The 20,188-nt window shown below is 37.4% G+C and overlaps 1 protein-coding gene across 2 annotated transcripts in view; it reads right to left on the bottom strand.

The window, feature by feature from the left end:
- The window catches only part of WASHC4 (WASH complex subunit 4), a 40,840-nt gene that overhangs the window by 5,664 nt on the left and 14,988 nt on the right, over positions 1-20,188 (bottom strand). For both annotated transcript variants that reach the window (XM_014272557.3, XM_074539282.1), the window contains exons 13-32: positions 19,778-19,938; positions 17,520-17,646; positions 16,125-16,250; positions 14,666-14,773; positions 13,296-13,442; positions 13,112-13,191; positions 11,566-11,671; positions 10,734-10,850; positions 9,552-9,720; positions 9,263-9,417; positions 7,653-7,727; positions 6,745-6,849; positions 5,261-5,395; positions 4,441-4,549; positions 3,670-3,736; positions 2,870-2,956; positions 2,213-2,360; positions 1,957-2,053; positions 1,288-1,484; positions 203-302 (exon numbers count right to left, since the gene is read on the bottom strand). In XM_014272557.3, the coding sequence (XP_014128032.2) occupies positions 203-302; positions 1,288-1,484; positions 1,957-2,053; positions 2,213-2,360; positions 2,870-2,956; positions 3,670-3,736; positions 4,441-4,549; positions 5,261-5,395; positions 6,745-6,849; positions 7,653-7,727; positions 9,263-9,417; positions 9,552-9,720; positions 10,734-10,850; positions 11,566-11,671; positions 13,112-13,191; positions 13,296-13,442; positions 14,666-14,773; positions 16,125-16,250; positions 17,520-17,646; positions 19,778-19,938 (2,416 nt within the window). The remainder of the gene's footprint in view (positions 1-202; positions 303-1,287; positions 1,485-1,956; positions 2,054-2,212; positions 2,361-2,869; positions 2,957-3,669; positions 3,737-4,440; positions 4,550-5,260; positions 5,396-6,744; positions 6,850-7,652; positions 7,728-9,262; positions 9,418-9,551; positions 9,721-10,733; positions 10,851-11,565; positions 11,672-13,111; positions 13,192-13,295; positions 13,443-14,665; positions 14,774-16,124; positions 16,251-17,519; positions 17,647-19,777; positions 19,939-20,188) is intronic.

The raw sequence follows: 20,188 nt of genomic DNA, 5'->3' as shown, positions 1-20,188 counted from the left end.
TTCCCACACCCCAGAAGCCCAGCTTGGAATTCACCTATTCCAAAGAAGGACTTCTTGAGCTGTTCTTGCTGAGTCTAAATCACCCATGACCACATAAACCTCTCTCATTAACCTATGAGCAAGAAAGCAGATATTAAAAAAAACCTCTATTAAGGCACACAATCTCATTAGCCAAAATGATCTACATATAGGATTCACTTGCCTTCTTTTTCTTTCTTTTCCTGGCTTTCTTCTGCTGCAGTTTTATCTGCTCTGAAAAAAATTCTTGCACTACTTAGCGAGAAATAGAGGAGTTCAAATTCCTAAGGGAAAAGATAAAGAGGAGCATCAGTGTATCACAAATATGTAGACAAATATCAATGGGATTTTTCATTAGTATCTTAGGCTCCTACATTGCAGTATCTAAATCACTTAAATGCTCCTGAAAATCTTCCTCCTTTCATTCCTTATTCACACACATTTTACAAAGCAAACATCAAATTACATTAAAGGGCAATCTAAGCAAAGCAGCATCACTGCAATAAGTCTGTCACTGATCTACTGAGGCTGAAAATGAGTTTTGTAACAGCAGTGAGAACAGAGCAACTTGCCCATGGAAACTCATGCAGCCAATAGTTTAAACAACCACAAGCCTGTATGAACAAGGCTCAGCGATGTGTTTTTTTTAACAGAGGACCAAACAGTGCACACTCCTGGGAACCATGAGGGCATACAGGGCCTTATCTATTCCAACAAGACATTACAGAATGTAATCATGGGTTGTAAAAATATAGCCATTGACAGATTTGTCCCATAGGCTTCTCCAATCCAGAGAGAGAAAGCACCACACCATAGATGAAACCTGAGCTGCTGTGCTCCAAAATTCAAATGCACCTTTCCTCTATTTGATAGGTAATGCATCATTCATTATGCATCACGCAGCTCAGAATTAACACACAGGCAGCTCTGAGGGTTCACAGCGTTATGTGCAATCCTTGTTATAAGCTTAACCAAAAGATATTTTCTCCTATTTAAACATTTATGGTTTAGTTGCATTAGCCTTCAAATTCCATGGGACAAAGAATTCCAATGAAACAGGTCTTCAAATATCACAAAAACCAATGGCATTCCCTCCAGGTCATACACCAAGTCCTTATGCTCTTTCTGCACTGTTGCTGTAGTCAGTGTTCAGGATTTTGCTCTCAATGTGTTCCATTAGAACAGTTACATGATTTGTAATGAGTAAGTGCTGAACTCAATACAGAACAGAAATTGTTACCAGAACTCGTAACCAGGCTCATGCTGTACCTGTAAACAAACTTCCAGTCGCTTGTGGGTAAGGTTCATAGTCTGTAGTAGTTTTTCATCTTGATTAGTGGACTGTACGTTCTGTTGCTTAGCTACTGCTCTTATTTCCTTCACATACTTCTCTCTAACAGACTGGAACCAGTGAAGAGAATCAAACTCCTGGTACTGATCCAAAAGCTTCAGAATGTAAGCCACACCTAGTCATTAACAAACCATGTATTGAAGTCAACATGCAATTAGCAAAACATTTTGTGAATGTCTTCAGTGGATGAACCTAAGTTAATATTTCCATGCAAATATAATTTAAATTGCTATCAATTTACAATTAATCTATCAGGAAAAATCACAATAAAGAACAGGCTTAAATTTTTTTAAAACATCACTTCTCCAAATACTTGCATTCCTTCTCATCTGGATGAGAACCACAAGCTTGGAAAGAAATTTGGAAACACCACTGTGTTAAAACTGTATGCTCCCATACACACCTATTCCATGGTTAGGAAATTCTGAACACAACCATAACCCTCAAATCCCTTGTGCTGAAGCAAAGATAAATCCAAATAAATTTATGGAATTTTTAATTATGGGAACAAAGTATAAACAAAACTTTTCTTGCAAATGTCCATTATGTTGGCTTACCCAAAGGCTAGTGAGAATGCTGAAACTTACCCATGGCAAACCCATCATCAGTGAAAGCTGCTCCACTTTTGTTCTTCTTATTCAACTTCTCCTTGCAACTGATTGAATGCTCCACAAAATTGAGGGTCTGAAGGAATGAAAGGCTGTCTTGGAATCACAAAGAAACTCACAAATGTCACAAAGCACTGTCATACATGCTACTACAGTCTAATACAAAACATTTAAACACAGCCCTGATCTGACAAGACCTTTTTGAAGAAATCCCTGGTGCAATGCAGACACTCACCAGGGGGGGAACAATGATGTAGAAGTTCCGCAAGTGCATGTTCTTCATGCTGCGGAACTCGGGGGCAAACACATCCACCAGCATTTTGAAGTACTCTGTTCCCTCTGCAAAGTTCCGGGTCAGGTCACTCAGCACAGAGTCCAGCTGCCTGCAAGGGATGAGCAATGAGTTACCTAGTTCTGCTGAAAATCCCTTTGCTTACCCACCTCTTGGAAAACAACCCTCTCTTTGCCCTTTGCCAGGGTCCACAATCCAGTATTTGGAAGAGTACCCTCCCTCTACAGCCCATTTGAATAGTGGTTTTTGATTTCACATTGTCCCAAAAAAAGGCCTGTGAATAGAACACTTGCATCTTTTTTACCTAAGACCCTGAAAATTTTAAAAGTAGAGCTCGGGCACACAGTGAGGAAAGCTTGTTAGCTTTTGAACAAGGATTTCTTCAAGAAATCAGGTTCTAGGTCTATTACTATCAATGCTACTTCACATTTTCAAAACAACTGCTTCTATTTGCTTTGCTTAGAAACAAATAGTTTTGCATAAAGGCAGCAGAACTTTTAACACATACACACACAAACAACTAATAGCTGCATTTAGTAACATATAATGTCAATTTTCTCATCCCACCCCTGCCCCAGACCTCAAATGATGTTAGTGTACCTTGCTGCTTTTTGTGTTTCTTCTGAGAGACCTTCTTCTTTCACCAGCTCTTCAAAGTTAACAATATCTTCCAGATCAGGAACAAACCTGAAAATGTACTGTTTGCTAGGATTATGCTCATTGAAGTATCTACCCTAATTTACAATTTACTTAATTTAACCTTCTGGGCATGAACTACTTAGTTCAAGTTATGTCATATCTGTCACACATTCTCATCCAAGCATTATTAACCTCATTTCCAAACACAGACACATCATCAGTTGTACTTCTGTTTTTACTGGGCTATCATCTCCTCCCTCTAGCACTGGATACTCTTGGTAACTCTGTTTCCTACTATTTGCAAGAAAACTAACTATTCCTTATTATGTAACAGTTACTATGTTTTAATGACTTTTCATAAACACAGACAAAATCTGTACAGAAAAAGGTATGAAAGGAATGTGTTTTCCAAGTTCCTCAATGTTTGTATTATTTTTCCTTAACACATCCTTGAAATTATTTAACATCACAAATTGCTGGCTTATGGACTAATATCTTACTAATGTGTACATTCTATTAACTCTTTTGCCATGTTTTTGCATGCTTTGATAGAAACTGTTTTATTTTTAGTGATTTATGTCCATGACTGTACAGTGCTGAATCCCAGCACTGTCTTCAAGAATTACACTTAAATAAAAGCATATAAATGGAGCTTTTCAAAATTGAAGGGGAATAGGAAAGGGTTTAGGGAATATCAGCAAGAATAGAGAGCAAGGGGAAGAGAAGGAGCTAAGAGAAAAATGAACTATTTGTAGAAATACCTAATGGCACTACTGCAGCAGTGAAGTCCACCAGATCTTATCATTCGTACATAACCCAAAGCGTTGCCTTTAAAAACAAGAAAAAACAAAGAAGCAATTTATAATTACTTAAACACACACACACACTCTGCATAGCTCCTATAGGCTCTGAAATGTAAATTAAAGTTGCCATGTAGTTCTGGCACAGAACTTGACTCTGAAAGCTAAGTTAAGAGAAGTTAAATTGAACCCTGCTATCAAAAGTCTATGTAAAGAAATAAAACAAAAATGCATCATCAAGCAAGGTTTTGTCCACTTCGGTACAAACTCTTTCCAGTGGGCACATTAAACAGTTGTAAGTTCAGATCAGTTCTGCACATTTACAGCATCAGTGGCTGAAAATATCATTGTCACATCATGCATCACTCAAGGAGGATACTTCAGCTGGATATATGGCTCATTTTTGAAATACACAAAACTAAGCACTAATAGGTTTTTACTAGGAAATACACTCAACATGGGTAAAAGTCAGTTCCATAACAAAGAAAAGAACTCAAAAGGGAACAGGAATCTATGCAAGCTATAACTGTATTTTAGATTAAGACATGTAAAGGCCATTTCTGTGAAAATACGTCAGAGCACGTTCTTAGCATGGGATACAAGTGAACTATTTTCCATCTGAGTGGAAATAAATCTAGCTTTAGCCTCAGCTAAAAGGTCAGTTACTAGGTGATGAAGATCTCTTCTCTTACATTTAATAACATTTATAACACGTTAGATAGCATTACATACCAATTTGACTTATGAGTTGTCTGAACTGGTCAAGATAGCTCTGGCCATCTGGAGTTATTCCAAGTTTTCTGATGCCACGGTTGAATTTATCTGCTCTTTCAAAGGGATACTAGAAAAAAAATTTTAAATTATTTGTAATAATTACCTCCCCGTAGAAAAAAAGCTTTTCATCACATCAATAAAGTTCTATTTGAAATGTAGTTCTACATCTCATTTACAGCTTTTTTTTTAAATAAATTATAGACCTGCTTGTCTGTATTAGTTCCTAAGAGTCATTTTACTAAGTCACTTCTGCAAGTTGACAAGTTAAATAGTTTTACTTTGAAAAAGAAAGTATTCTTAAACAAATAAGCACTGGACATGTAAAGAAGCTAGCAGTCTATTTTAAGAAATACATTGTCTCTCTCATTTTTAAGACAATCTTCTAGGATGGAAAACCTCATTCCCAAATCCTGACATACTAGAATGAGTGCTACATGATCATCATTTTGGATTCCATTCAAGTAAGCTCATTATTCAAAACTGAAAACTATTATGCATGAGTTGAACAAGAAGCAACCTTCAAGAGACTACAACTCCATCAAATCAATATTTAAGCCACTGAAGAGAATGATTTTAGCCAACTCCAGATTTACACAGCAGACAGAATGAAACAAAGCCTTCCTGAATACAGACATTGGTAACACTGCATTTTGCCACAAGAAAAGCTGTCCCTTTGTCTGGGGATACACATTTGAATAACAGCAGGGTTATGGTTTGGTCACATGACAGTAGCACTTCTTTTAGAAAAATACTCTTGAGCCTTCAAAAACTACTATACCTTGTGATCACTTTGATCTTTGACTTCCCTGAAGAATCTGATGTCTTTGATAAGTCTGGATTTGATATGTTCATCATACATAAACTGGCTAAAAATGTAAAACTTTTTTCTCAAGAACTGGTAAGTGAAATTTACCTTGAAGGCAAGAAGAAAAAAAATGTCAAATCAAAAAAGTTAAAGTAAAACAAAGACATCTAACATCCTGTTTTCACCACATGCCTGAGCAACTTCTAATGCAAGTTCTCAACTTACTTCAATTTCACTGTTCTAAAAGAATAAGGAAAAATGAATAAACATTCTCCTGGAAGGCCTACTCTCTTCCAGGAAAGGACCAAAGAACAAGGTCAGTATTTCAGTTGATCCCCTGCCCTACACAGCCATTAGTTTATCTGGAATACCCTGTAACTGCCCTTTTGAAACAATACAAAGATCAAGTGGAAACAGGCAGACACGATCAACTTCCTCAGTCTGTAGAATCTTCATAACCTCCTGACACAACTTTTTTACTTCCTCAAAAAGTTTTCTAAAGTACTTTCTTATCTCAATACTTCTCATGTCTGCCAAAACAACTTAACTCACCATCACACGTGAGTAAATCTACATCACCAAAAAATAATGTCTGTAGCAGCATTTTATGAGACAGTCCCCACTGTCCCACTCTCAGAAGAAAAGTGAAAGAAATCATCAAAACTTTTCACTTCAGTAATTTCCACTTCTGAAATAATGACTTGAGAATGGGTTCAATATTTCAACAAATTAATTTTCTATTTTTGGTTCCTTATTTGATAGAGCCAGAAGAATAAAAAAAAGGAAACAGCAACAAGGTAGAACTGAAGCAGCAGACTGAAAAGCACTGACCTGAAAACACCTTTGTCACTGTATCCAAATTTGAGAATCCCAGTGACAAATTCCTGCTGTAGCAGACACAATGCACGTCTTTGCATTTACCTTGCAAAGAGGCAAATACCTTTGGCTGGTTAAAATGGCCACCTACACCTCAGACATCATTTAAAGCTTTGTAATAGGAACCCATTTTTCCAACAAGTGATCAGAGGTCTGTAGCTTTATTTTGCAAATTGAAAAGCTGGTATTTCTTAAGCATAACAATTACAAGAAGAACTTCAAAAATCAACATTGCATTTTTTCAAGATTTGCTTTAATAGATACTTTTGCTGCAGTTAAGTGTCAATAAGGAGAAAATCAGGCCATACTGTCCAGAACAATCCAACCAGCACACCTATTTCTCCTTTGATGTGGTTTTAGATTGCTTCCTTAACATATAGGTAACTGGAAGTGATAACACTCAGAACATTGTGATTTGTGCCATATCCAAGAACTCATTTGTTTTATTAATTCATGCAGAAGATTATTACTGCATTATTAAATCTGCATAATCAAATAAACTATTAGGAGATGCAAGGAGGAGGTTTTTGTGCACAATCACAAACAAATAACCCAACAGCAGCAGAGCAAAAGATACTCACTGTTGTGTTCATGATTCCTGTTCCGTGAGTTCGAATTGAGTTAGCGATGTGTCGGATATTGATGGTGTTCAAGTGTTTGTTATTACTTGTTCTTTCAATGAAGATCTGGGAGGCAGGGAGGGAAAATAAACTTAAGTACTCAAAATTGGTTCTGTGATAAATTATTGATCAAAATAGCCCATATCCTGAGAGCAGCTGATAACTGGTGATTAGGGAAAGAACCAAGAAAATCCAGCATGGATACAATGAACTTTATTTAGTCCTTCCAACTTCAACACAGCATTGATTCAACAATTCTAAGGCAAACGTTGCACTAAAGACTCCCATATCTGAGATTATATCCTACATTAAGTGGTCTAAATTCTTTTGGCATCTGTTTGCACTTTTGACCCCACATATACCACAGCAATGAGTTCCACTACTGAATTTTAAGCTACGAAAAAAGGTACTTATTTTCTTTCAGGAAGTTGCTCATTTTTGTAATGCGCACCTCATTCTCACACTGTGAGAAACCCCAAAGGTTTGTTCCCTGTCCATGTTCTCCATGTCATTCACCGCTTCATCTCTCCAATAAGCCATTTTCAGATACACATTTTTCAAGCTCAAAAATCATAACATACTTAGTATGTTCTTATAGAGCAGCCAATTATCCTTGTTATCATCTGGCTTCCCTGGAAAATTGACATGCAGTGATCCTACTGGCAACACATTTCTAAAATATGCTACACAACATTCTCCAAAACCAAGCCATAGCATCACCCGAGATGTTTTTCTAGAGCACCACTACTATTTTATAGCCTCTCACTACGCATGTTCAGCCTGGGTGTTTTTACGCGTACTACACTCTGCATTTCACAATCCCTTCAAACTGGAGCCAAATGCCAGGAAAAGTATGGGATATACCTTACCTGATTATTCAAATTGTAGAGGTAGCGGGATACAAAAACATGAATATTTCTCATTATTTCCAAAACATCCAGACCCTGAAACAATATTATTTATTGAGAATTACTATGATAAGACTTCTCAAGACCTCCTGACACACCGAACCACTAAGGTGCAGAAATACTATTTATGCAGTTATTTGAAGGTATTTTAGAAAGCAGTGTCTTTCTTTGCAAAATGAAGAACCTCTTAACAATTTTTGTTTGGTGTCTGAAAGATAACACTTAGAGGAGAAAAAAGCAGATCAGCCCATGTTTTAATATTTGCACTCCTGCCTGGCTTTTTCCAGATTCCCCTGAAAGTAAGGAATTCTCCAGCCTATTCCACAAGGTGGAATTAAACAATAAAAAATTAAAAATTGAGATGTATCTGTTTTCACATTCTAAAATATAAAATCTTGCCTTAGAGATTCCTACAGACATATAGATGTCTACAGAGAAATAAGCAACTAGCTAATTATCAGTACTGCTGACCCAACCTGTAAAAAATACTGAAGTTTGCTATTTACCAGTATAAATTTTATAACTGTTTACACTATTTCCCCTAAGGAGTCCTTTAATTATCATTGTGCCTAGAGATGATGCTATTTAATTTATATACCCTGCTTCCAGTTGTGCCAGGGATTTCATCGCGCTTTTGAGGTTGGGGGTTTTTGAAGTATGAGGTGTCTTTGTTGTGAAGTAAAGTTCATACCACAATCAATGTCATGAAACCAATTTGTTAAATTGTTTAGTTCTTTGTAACAATGTGCTGATGAAATATGGCCAAGAGAAAACCAAAGCTGGAAACAGAAACTGATCTACAGCACTTCTGTGCCAAAAAAACAGCTCAAGTTCTTAGTTCTATGCAGTCTTTCAACTTAGGAAGACACAGCCATTATGAACATTAGAAAAAAAGGGGCTGTGTCTCTAAGAGCCTTCACCGATGTGCTAACCTAAATGAGGGAAAGAAGCAGACTGTCAAAAATGTCCAAGATCTTATAACTCCAGAAGGAAAGTCTCCAGAACTATGCAATATGTAGACCCTGTAACAGTGAAAATCTTCACCACTAACTTGATGACTCCACAACTTTATTCTGAATGTCACCATGTGTAACAGCTTTTAGGAGGCTCTAAATCACTCTCCTAGAATCTAACTCACAGGTGTCCCAAAGTCTTCCATCTCCAGCCTGTGAAATAATTTCTCTTGATGATCACTAAGCAAAAGCTAGCAATAAACCAGGGAGAAAGACCCATCACTCAAAGGTCATTCCAGACTTGTAACAGCTGTCTTGGCAGTTTGCCAAACTGTTGACACTGAATTTTCAAGAACACTGTCGTCTCTGGCTTTGCATACTCAATTCATTTCATTACATTTCATTAAAAAAATGAAAAATTCAAGTCCAACATAACATTAATGAATATCAGTGTGATCTCCAAAGGCAGATACAGATGCTGCCTCACAATTCAACCAGAAATTAAAGGTCACTTTTTCCAAACAGTTCTCTGCTCTCAGATACTTTCATTTCAGTGATTCAGTCCTATGACAGTGGAATGGTGGTTTAAATTCTATTCCTGCCCTGTGGGCACTGTACCTGCTCCAGAGTCTGGCTGGGAAGATGAGCCTCAGTCATACTTAAACCATAGCGCTGGGTTGCCAAATTTCTCATCTCGCTGTAGGTGGCCCAGTCGTGAAGTGCTACAGTTGTTAAGTTGTAGAAGGTCTTGTCCAAATAATGAGTTACATAAGCTGTGAACACGAAGGATGAACTAAAATAATGCTATCTATTTAGTTAGGAAAGTGTGTAAAGAAGTGAAAAGATATACAAAGCCAAAGTATAAGAGATGAAAATAATAGAACCAAGCAAATGCATAACTCCTTACCTTTTATGTCAATGAACCGATTGAAAAAGCGTATTGGGTTCAGAAAGAAGAAGTGAGCCAGGTCCTTCATGCCAGCTCTGAAGGGGTTTCTGTCATCTAGCTTCAGGTGAGTGTGAACTGATAAGCGCAGGTCCTTTTCTATCTCTTTACACAATTTGTCCAGCAAGTGCTATTCAAAAAAGTTAAAAAAAAAAAACCAAAAGGAAAACCCACCAAAACACCAAACAAACAACACACACACAAAAAAAGTCATGTTCAGTGTCCACTTACAATGTTAGAAGAATCAACATTTCTCTCCACAGATATGTGTAAGACTGATTAAACTAGTGAAGAAAGCTTTGCTTTGGGAAGGCCACACCAGTCAAAGTGAATAAATACTTGGGAACCAGAAAGATACTGATTTCCTGTGTTCTTGTTCTAATACAAATAGCAAGAAAAAGCTACCCAGCTCAGAAAACATAAAGGTTTACCTACCTAATGTAATTTTTTACATGCTTAAAACTTCCACATGCAAGTTTAACACAACTCAAGTATTCTCACTTCTCATTTTAAGGGGAACTAAGCTTAGGGCTATCTATCTAAATAGTAAGAACAAATTCAGTGAGGAAGAGTCTTGCAATAAGAAATTTGGTCTGATTTTCTGAATAATATGTAATGTTTTGTCTTGAACTATTCAAATAAAAAGCATATTTCAAAGGTTAAAAACTAAGACTTGGGAAATCCAAATTTGCATTTTCTTTGTCAAATCTCCTTCATAATTCTTGATAATAATTCACTCAAGAGGGCATCTGTATTTGCAGACCCTTCACTACTAAAAGCCATGCATGGAAACTAAGAACAGTAGCATTGATTTTAGGCATTCATCCAAACAGAAGCTAATCTGAAACAAAAGCACTCCTCTGTCTGCACAGTCAAATCTATAACTGAGGTTTTGTAAATTTACATAATTCAGAGTGCAGTATTTTCATGTTCCCAGCCAACACAGATACCATTAAGCATGAGTCTTAAATAATCAAAATTGTCAGTCAAACCAAACACTTTCCTATTTATTAAAACACTTCACACCAAAGTTCTCTGTGCTATTTTTACAGATCACATCAGATTTGCTACAATAGATGCTAATCAGAGCTAAAGATATTTCAAGCACAGTGGTGTGTTTAATTCCCAACCACAAAAAATTACCTCATTGAGCACTTCCATGATTTCTTTGTCATAGCATTCCAGAAGCACCTCATAAGATTCCAAGTGTCTTGCATACAACATAGCAGGTACACAGTCCCGTAGTGCACTAAACATATACTTATTAAAAAACACATATTATTAACAGACAGATACGTCACCAGCACCTCAAACAGAGTTGAAAGCTATCAAAAATCAGAACCACTAGTCTTCCCATTTTCATTAAAAACTGACTTCATAAAGCCTACTGAAGTGTCCTGTACTTAATCTGAAGTATTATTTGCTACTGACTGGAAGATCCTAATTATTAGCTATTTCATCAGAAATTATTTGCACTTTATTCATTTCAGTACTATACAACCCTGGAACAGACATTTGATTTTTATCAGGATTATCATGCCAAAGCTTGATTCACATCTGCAGAAAGCACACGTTACTTAAACATGAGGAGAAGAGATGAGGGGTGGAAAAAAACTACAGAACAACTATGTAACACAGAACCCCTGAACACAGTGATAAATGCTTTAGAAATATGTAACCACAAAGAGGAACAAAGACTTTTAATGTTCAAGTCTAGCTGGTGTTCATTTCAAATTAAAATGAAGAGAGAAACAAAGAGACAGACACAGAGTCAACAATAGCAACCCGAGATTTTTAAAGAAATCTAATAGATTTAGAACAAATATTGCTTCTATATCCTCCAGGATGAGAAGAAATGTCTGACTCAGTAGTAGTCAGGGATCTGCTTTTTGAGCTCTTCATTTAAGAGCTTCAGTTTGAGGTTTATCATTTATTCATCTGAATCTGTCACAACAATTTTAACATTATTACTCACATGTAGTCTAGCAGAATCCACTGCATTTTCATAGACATCATCTAAATAGATTGGAAAGACAGCTCGATGCCAGTATAAGAAACAACAGTCACATTGTGCTCGAACTCTGGAATAAAAGTTTAATTGTTAGACACAGATTTGGAAGAAACCATTCTTCAAACACAGTGAGTGTGTTTAAACTAAAGACAAGTGCATTTCAAGCCTAAGTTTTACACCAGCACTTTAATGTTCCAGAAGCACTGACCATCAGAAGAAAGTTCTTTATTAAAGAACTTTTTTTTCCACTAGCCTATTTATAAATCAAAGGTACTTGCTTTTGAGAAAAAGTTAACTCAGTTTCTGAAAGACTTAAATCTTACATTACAGCAAATTTCTAAATAACTGTTTTCTTACTACATGCAATTAATAGCCTAGAGATCAAACATATTTTCTAAATTTCTCCTGTATGTCAAAGGAGAAACAGTCCTCTCCTGATAAATTCCTGGGATAAATGCAGACAGGTTGTATCTCATAAGCTGACCACTAAGAGAGCCCTTATTGGCCTTACCCCAGGCAGAGCACAAGCCCGGGATCCCTGTCCCCAGGGGCACAGAGTGCCAGAAGCTAGCTCGCTTAGACCAAGACGCCGCGGGTCAAACTGCCAGCAAGCAGGGTGAGATTCAGCTCTTGTAGTGATTAGCCAGCTCATAAGATTTCAGCTTGCTGCTGGGTAAGTTTGCCCTTGGCTCGAGGCTCCAGCAGATGGAGAGAGATGAGAAGGAAGAAGACGCCAGCTATTACATGAAGATGGCTTTATTTGGGGAGTCCATGAATCTCAGAATCTCAGCTCTTCTTCTTCTTCTTCTTCTTCTTCTAAGTTAGTAGGGGTACAGTATGCTACTTTTATAGCCTTGGCCAGAATCCAAGCTTGACCAATGGCAAAGGGTTAGAGGGACCATAAAGTGACCAATACAAGCTTTTTCCTTAAAAGGGTATGAAGATAGGCTCTGAGTCAGGGGGTCAGGAACTTCTCTGCTGCTGTGTCAGCATTCCTATTGTTAAATCCTCCATGGTGCCTTTGCTAAACCTGTGGGGTTTACTACAAACCAGTAAAGGTGTTTGTCTCTCCCCTAAAAACTGCATGGAACCCAGATATTCACCTGGCTTACAAATGGCCAGCATGATGTAACTTGAGTGTGCACAGAAACTACAGCAGCAGTAAAACATGGTTCACATGTAAACTAGCAGCCCAATCTCCCAAACAGACTGATACTAACTCAGAAATTTTGGGGTTGGGTTAATGGGAACACTTCAGATTATCATAAAACAAAGTCATCCAAGAAAGTCACAGAATTTCTAAACAATCAACAACCAGGTGAAATATAACTTGCACAAAGACACGTGAGCTTCTGGCTTAACTCTGTAATTCTTTCTGTTCATTTCTGGTCTAAAAAACATGCAAAAATCACCACCAGCATGAAGAGACCAGATTTTATTATTCACACAGTGAGGATCCACCTCCCCCAAGACACTATGCTACCTTCTATATACTGCTGTCACTGCTTACCTCTCTGTAAGTTCACTGATCAAGTCCAGTTTTTTCAGAACTAACTGAAGGGGAATAAGTTCTTCATCTTTAAATGTTTTCTGTAGAAATGAAGGAAAAAAAACCACATGAGATCACAAGCTGATACTTTTTCATAAGACACTCCACCAAACAAACGAAGAGCTGGCACAATGATGGCACGTACCATCTGTGTTCCCACACTCAGTGCAAGGGAAACAATCAGTCGCCTCTGTTTTGTGCTTGGCCCATTGAGGGTGTTCTCAGCCAACACCAAAGCAGAGAGGACATCCAGGCGCTGCTCACTGTACTTTCTATCAGAAATCACCCTTTTCTTGATGACAAAAAGACAGAAATTCAGAGAAAAGTTACCTAAGCCTACAGGCAACAGCTTACTACTACTTCCCAAAGCTTGTGGACTAGTCATAAATTGAAAATAAAAATATATTTTGTGAACAGAGTTAAGTGAATCCAAATTCACTTACTCTGCCAATTCAGCGATATCACCTGTCTATACTCTTGGAATATGTGCAGCCAACATGAACACAGGTTAAGTCATACTAATGGATCCTTCTATTTACCAATTTGCCTTTTAACATATTTTCTGATAAGCAGTCAAAATATCAAGACCTGTTCACACAAGTGTTTAATATTCTTCAGTGCAAAAGTTTTAACATATTTTTCTTAATTTAAAAATAATTGCAACGTAATTACAGCTATAATTTGAAGTGTTTATGAAAGATATATACATATACACGAAGCGTTTGAAGATATACAATTTTTCTTAGTGACTTTGAAGTTTGGAAACTCCTCAGTTCAATTTATATATCTGTATATAAATTTTTCTAGATACAACTATTTTTTTGCTTACCCTAGAAAATATAGAGATGCCAGATACATAAATTGAGATTACAGTCAAATAAAAAGGAAATTTCATAGCTGCACCAGTAACAATAGCACATATCCTTTGTAACTCTGCTAGTGAATGTGATGAAAGAATAAAACCAATGAGTAATACATCAGAACAGGCATGCTAAAGTCTCATTTTTCCCTTCGACCTGAATTATGAAATTGAAAGTTTGACAAGCAAAAGAAATTATTTTATTCCACAGTGAAACAGAATTTATGCCCACAGTAGGCTGCTGTAAGCCATCACATACTGCTATTTTGCCAAAAAGACAAAGATTTAAGTAACAGCCTGTTTGCTTAGCCCAGCAACAGATTGCTTTATCAATGTGCATCAGAAAAGACATAAGCAGAGGTCAGCTTGTGAAAACTCACAAGAAATAAAATCTAGAAAGAACAAAAGAAGATAACAAGAGATGCGGCAGCTTAGAGGAAGAGGGGAACCATTTTTTTAGTCAAAAACCAGGTAATCATCTATGCTGTACAGTTTTCTAGGAAAAAGCTTGGAATGACTGGAAAGCTTATATATCTCTGGATTATGATAGAGCATTACACTACACATGTAGAAAAAATACAAAACCCACTTTAAATTAAACTTAATAGTTTTAAAAATACTTAGGGAGATTAATTATTAGAAGTTTGATTACATACCTTGGCCACAGAGATAGAGAGAAGAGCCTGATACTGCAGATGCTGAGTGATGTGCGTCACAGAGTCTGCCACAACCATGCTTCTTCGGTAAAACATATATTCTATTGCCTGAAGTCAATCCCAAAACACATTAGCTCATGTAGCTACCAAAATTGCTGCCTTAGGAATCTGGCTTTATGCTGTGTAACTCATCCACACTGCAAATACAGACTCTTTCAATTTTGTAACGTGCTGTTACTAGCAGTTACAATTAACCCTTAGAAACCAAGAAAATAAAACTATTTTAGAGCATTAAAAAGTTTCAGTTGTGCTGAATTAAGTTTTGTTTTTCAAATTAAGCTGATTTAAGCTGAATTAAGCTGATTTAAGTTTTGTTTTTTGGTTTTGGATTTTTTTTCTGTTTTGTTCACCACTGCTTTCTGAAGTTATCATGAAAAAGAGTATCTTCTTTTTGGAAAAACTACCAGGAGAAACATGAAGTGCCACATCTGGGGAGGAACAATCTCTCATACACGAGTATATACCAGGAATCACCCAACTGGAAAGCAGCTTGGAAGGAAAGAACCTGGGGGGTCCTGGTGAACAGCAGGTAGAGTGCAAGGCAGCAATGTGCCCTTGTCCCAAAGAAGGCCAACGGTAGCTTTGGCTCCACTGGACAACACTTTGCTGGCAGCTCGAAGGAGGTGACCCTTCCCCCTGTGCAGCACTCGTGAGGCCACATCTGGAGTCCTGGGTCCAGTTCTTGGCTCCTCAGTACAAGAGAGACATGGACACACTGGAGAGAGTCGAGCCAAGGGCCATGAAGGTAATTCACAGACTGGAGCACCTCAAATGTGAGGAAAGGCTGGGAGAGCTGGGACTGTTCAGCCAGAGAAGAAAAGACTTGGAGGGGGATCTTGCCATTGTACATAAATACCTGGAGGGAGGGTGCAAAGAAGATGGAGCCAGGCTCTTGTCAGATGTGCCCAGTGACAGAACAAGGGGCAATGAGCACAAACTGAAACACAGGAGTTTCCCTCTGAACATCAGAAAACACTTTCTTACTATGAGGATAACCAAGCACTGTCACAGTCTGATTGGCCAGAAAGGTTGTGGAGTCTCCACCTTTGCAGATATTCAAAAGTCACCTGGACACAGTTCTGGACAACTGGCTCTACATGTCTCTGCTTGAGAAGGGATAGGCTGGACCAATGATCTCCAGAGATACCTTCCAACCTCAAACATTCTGTGACATCAACTAAGGAAGTCAGTTAGAAGCTATGGAAAAAAACCAAACAAACAAACAAACCAACTCAGTCCTAGCCTCCCTAATCTATTCTCTAACCAAACCACTCTCAAACAAGAGGTCATGCATGCAAAAACACTTCTCATCACAGTTTCTATTTTTTAATATGGGATGTTTGGTCAATGTTCTCTGTATTTCCTACATGAAAGAAGTAATTTTCATCCAGTGACCTACCTTCAGAAGCTCCACAAGTCTGCACAAGGCTTTTACTGAGGTTTTGGTCATAGGTTTTTGCATTGACATGTAAAGATTCATTGTTGTTTTAATGATGTTGCTAAGACTGTATGCATAAAGAAAACCCTAAAAATAAAATGAATACAAGGGGAAGAAAAATTAAAAATCAGTTTTTCCACATGTCAATAAAGTAAGTGCCCTCTGTTCCATTCCATACATGACAGCTAATCTTTGCCTTTGCACAACAGAGAGCCTGGGATACCAAAGCTGAATGAGACCATTTTATTAGCATACACCATGAAACTGCCTATGACTCATTAGATCATCTGATTAACATCTTCTAAAGCCATTCCAATTAAACACAGTTTAGTGAGTCAAATAATCACAGAGCCTCAAAGGTCTAATAGCTTCAGTCTATTGTAAACCAACCCATCAAACAATTTCCATCTGCCTAAGAAATATCCCATCACAAAAACAATCTAAACCTTCCAGACTCTGTGGAACAAATACACTGACAGTATTTAGACAGTTTTACACTTTCTAAACAGAGATGTCCATCCCATAATAAAGATACCAATCATTTCTACATCAATATATGCTAAGCTTTAAAATGTTGATTATATACAACATGATAAACAATTATTAAACCTACTTCAAAGAAGAAGCAGTAACAAAAAAGAAAAAACTAAAAAGGGACTAGGAAAATACAGTAAGTGGTGTGGCAAACTCAATTCAGTATGGAGCAAATTTTTAAGTCCACTGCAACTAATTCAAATGTAAAAAACACAGATCCTGGTACATGCCTATCTTTAGCTAAAGGAGACTCAAGATCATGCCACTTTCACACACCTATTCTCATCAAATCTCTGTCGGAGAGATAGATACTTATAAAAACTACCAAAAAATAAATTAAGAAATAATTAAGATTACATGCTGTTTGTAGGCAAAAATACCCCAGCTGTCTTGGAAGGTAGTAAGATTCTTACCATGTATCATCACTAGGCAAAGCACAATGAAACAACACAAAACCTTTACTGGGAGTATGTACCGTCCTAGATAAAACTAAATAGACACCGGTTCAATCCACTGTAAGTACCTCATGACTCAAAAGAAAAGAAACCCAAAACCTTTACTACAGAGAAGGTTAAGCTTTCTTGACTTCCTGTGTCGAGAAAAATCCAAAATTCTAGCTACTGAATATTTAGTCAGATTCCCTCTCCCCACATTCTTTATCAAAAGATCTTTTACAGATTTTCTTGGAAGAGTACTGGACATTAAAAGCTTTATAAGAATTCCATAACATTCCATAACAGAGCTCCTGTGATTTCTTTTTATGTTCAACAACTTGCACCAAAACATCACTTTGCTGCATCACCACATTAAAAGATTGCACACCTGGATGAAGACATTGCAGCGGTTAGAAAGATCTTCAGAAAACTTTGTTGTGCGCTGATCCTTGGACAAGATAGATTCCATTTTTGTCATCCATGAGCTCACAAAAACATAATATGACTGCATATCTCTGGGGAAGGAAACAGAGAAAGTTGCTCACTTCAAGTAAGAAGATTATGAAGATTTTCTTATTTCTTTCCAAACCTTTCCCTTGCAGGGGAAATATTCTAAACCTTAAGTCCCCAAAATAATTCACCTTCCCTAAAGTATCAGAACCCTACACTCATTTACATTTAAATTCTCTACAGGTAAGGATTAGTTAGTCTGCCAATTATGTCTATACAATGAGTCAAAAATAATCTACTTTTCAAGAGAACACGTGGCCCTGTTATCAGTGCATATACCACACTTCCTTAAATTAAAAGACTACATAAAACTGTTAGAAAATGCTTTTAAACACTAGACAGAAAAGTCCAACACTGGTGCTACTTTTTTTCACCCCAGTTCGAATTTTTGTTGCTTACACACACACACAAAAAAAAACAAATACAATTTGTGATTACATCACTGCCAGACTGGACTGTTTTTAAGTAACATAATTCCACAGAAGTTCATCTGTGTGAATTACACTAGTTTAATAAATGGTTAAGTGGAGTTAGAGAATTGTGACACTGTAATATAAATTCTTCCAGCAGTTATAGTAGAAAAGTATTTAGGTCATTGATGCTGGGAACAGTCCAATTATCAAAGGCAGTGCAAGGATTTGTAAACAAGCAAGAAAAAGTTATTTGCACAATTCAAATCAGCAGATGCAAAACCTGGATTTTATTAAAATATTCTCAAAATTGTGTGTAAAAAGTAGGGCAACAAAACTGGGGAAGGAGCATAAGGCCTGCAAGGGAGCTGAGAGTGTTCTCCCTGGAGAGCCAGGGAGACCTCACAGCTCTCTACAACTCCCTGAAAGCAGATTTTTGTGAGGTGGGGTCTGGTCTCTTCTCCCAAGTAACAAATGACAGCCCAAGAGAAAACTGCACAAGAGGTGGTTTAGATTGATGATTAGGAAAATTTCTTCACCAAATGGGCTATTAAACACTGGAACAGGCTGTCCAGGGAAGGGGTTGGATCACCATTGCTGGAGGTATCTAAAAGATGTGCAGATCTGGGCCCTGGGGACATGGTTTGGTGGTGAACTTGGCACTGCTGAGTTATAACTGGTGATCCTTCAGGCCTTCTCCAAGTTAAATGATTCTATGTTTCTGTGAAATGTATATGAATACCAAGATGTTTTTCTGAACTTCTTAATCTTAAGACTTGTACCACTGCCCAAGACCAGAAGCAAAGCAGCAGTGCAATTATGCCCTACCTAGGAATTAAAGCCCAGGAAAGAATCAGGGCTGGGAAAAAGTGGGTTGAAAAAGAAAGCAGGGCAGAATTGAAAATAATCTGTCAGAGAATCAGGCACAGAGCTGCCTTTTCCCCCTTCCCTCCTCTGTCTCCAACTCAGTTCTGCCAGCTTGCTTATTGGAAGACAAAATGCAAAACTTAAGTTTTTATTGCCATTCCACAGACCCCAGTTTGCACTTTCTTGTTTTGTTCTCAAACATACAAACCTTACCCCTGTTATCTTCCTATGCAGGACACTTGTTCTTAAGACTAACAGCTAAAAATATTCCATCTCATCTTTAAGCATATTTTAGAAGATAATGAAGTGAGCTGCACACTACATGCAGAACACAAAACAAGGGAGGCTTTCTTCAAAAACAGATAATTTCAAAGACCATTAAACAAGCAATAAAAAAGTCACAAAGAAAGAAAACCTTGCAAAGAAAGTATCATCACCAAGCAGAGGAAAGCTCCACTACAAGCGTACTAGCAATTTACCTCCATAAACACATAGAAAGCAGAGAGCCCTAATAGAAAACAAAGCAGCCCACGTCACTGGACACTAGTTTAAAAAACAAAAGGGAATTTGAAAATATGGAAACAGAAGTAACTGAAACAAATATTTAGAACTGCTAGGAACATTGCTATTTTGATGTAATAATACATATTTTTCTGAAAGCATGACATGAAATGCAGCTTAGTTTTGACCAAAATTTTGGCACCAACCCTAACACACACACACTGCTGCAGTGAAGTGGGACAAGTGACTAACACCACTGAGAGACACCACAGAACATGCTACTACACTGAATGAAAAAGACCATGTGCTCAAAAACTATTTGCCAAATAGCATCATGAGGCAGTATTAGGATGCATACTTGGTAAGTGACTGTGCCCTCTGCTGCAGAAAGTTCTCCCTTTGTGTTTTAACTGTATGAATACTTTTCTTGTCCAGTAGTTTGGCAGCAGCTGGAATCTTCTGAATCAGAAAATTGTCAGCAAACCAGATAATGCTAGCTGTTAATGTAATGGCTGGTACCTGGGAAGACAAAAAACAAAGGAGGAGGAAATACTACCAAGTAGCAATAAACACAATTAAGACACTTCAATTTATTTCTGTGTAACTGTTTTCTACAGAGTATTGCATTGATATTAAAAAAGTTTCCCTGGATGTTCACTAAGGACACCATGGGCAAAATTATAACAACTCTCAGTGATTCTAAACAATATTAGACAATTTAATAATTTCTTCATACCATCCAATATGAAAACATCCCACTCAACTTTGC

This window comes from Zonotrichia albicollis, chromosome 4 (assembly GCF_047830755.1).
Source record: "Zonotrichia albicollis isolate bZonAlb1 chromosome 4, bZonAlb1.hap1, whole genome shotgun sequence".
Lineage (NCBI taxonomy): Eukaryota > Metazoa > Chordata > Aves > Passeriformes > Passerellidae > Zonotrichia > Zonotrichia albicollis.
Note: the sequence above shows the minus strand (reverse complement) of the source record. Positions and strands in the feature narration are given on the sequence as shown.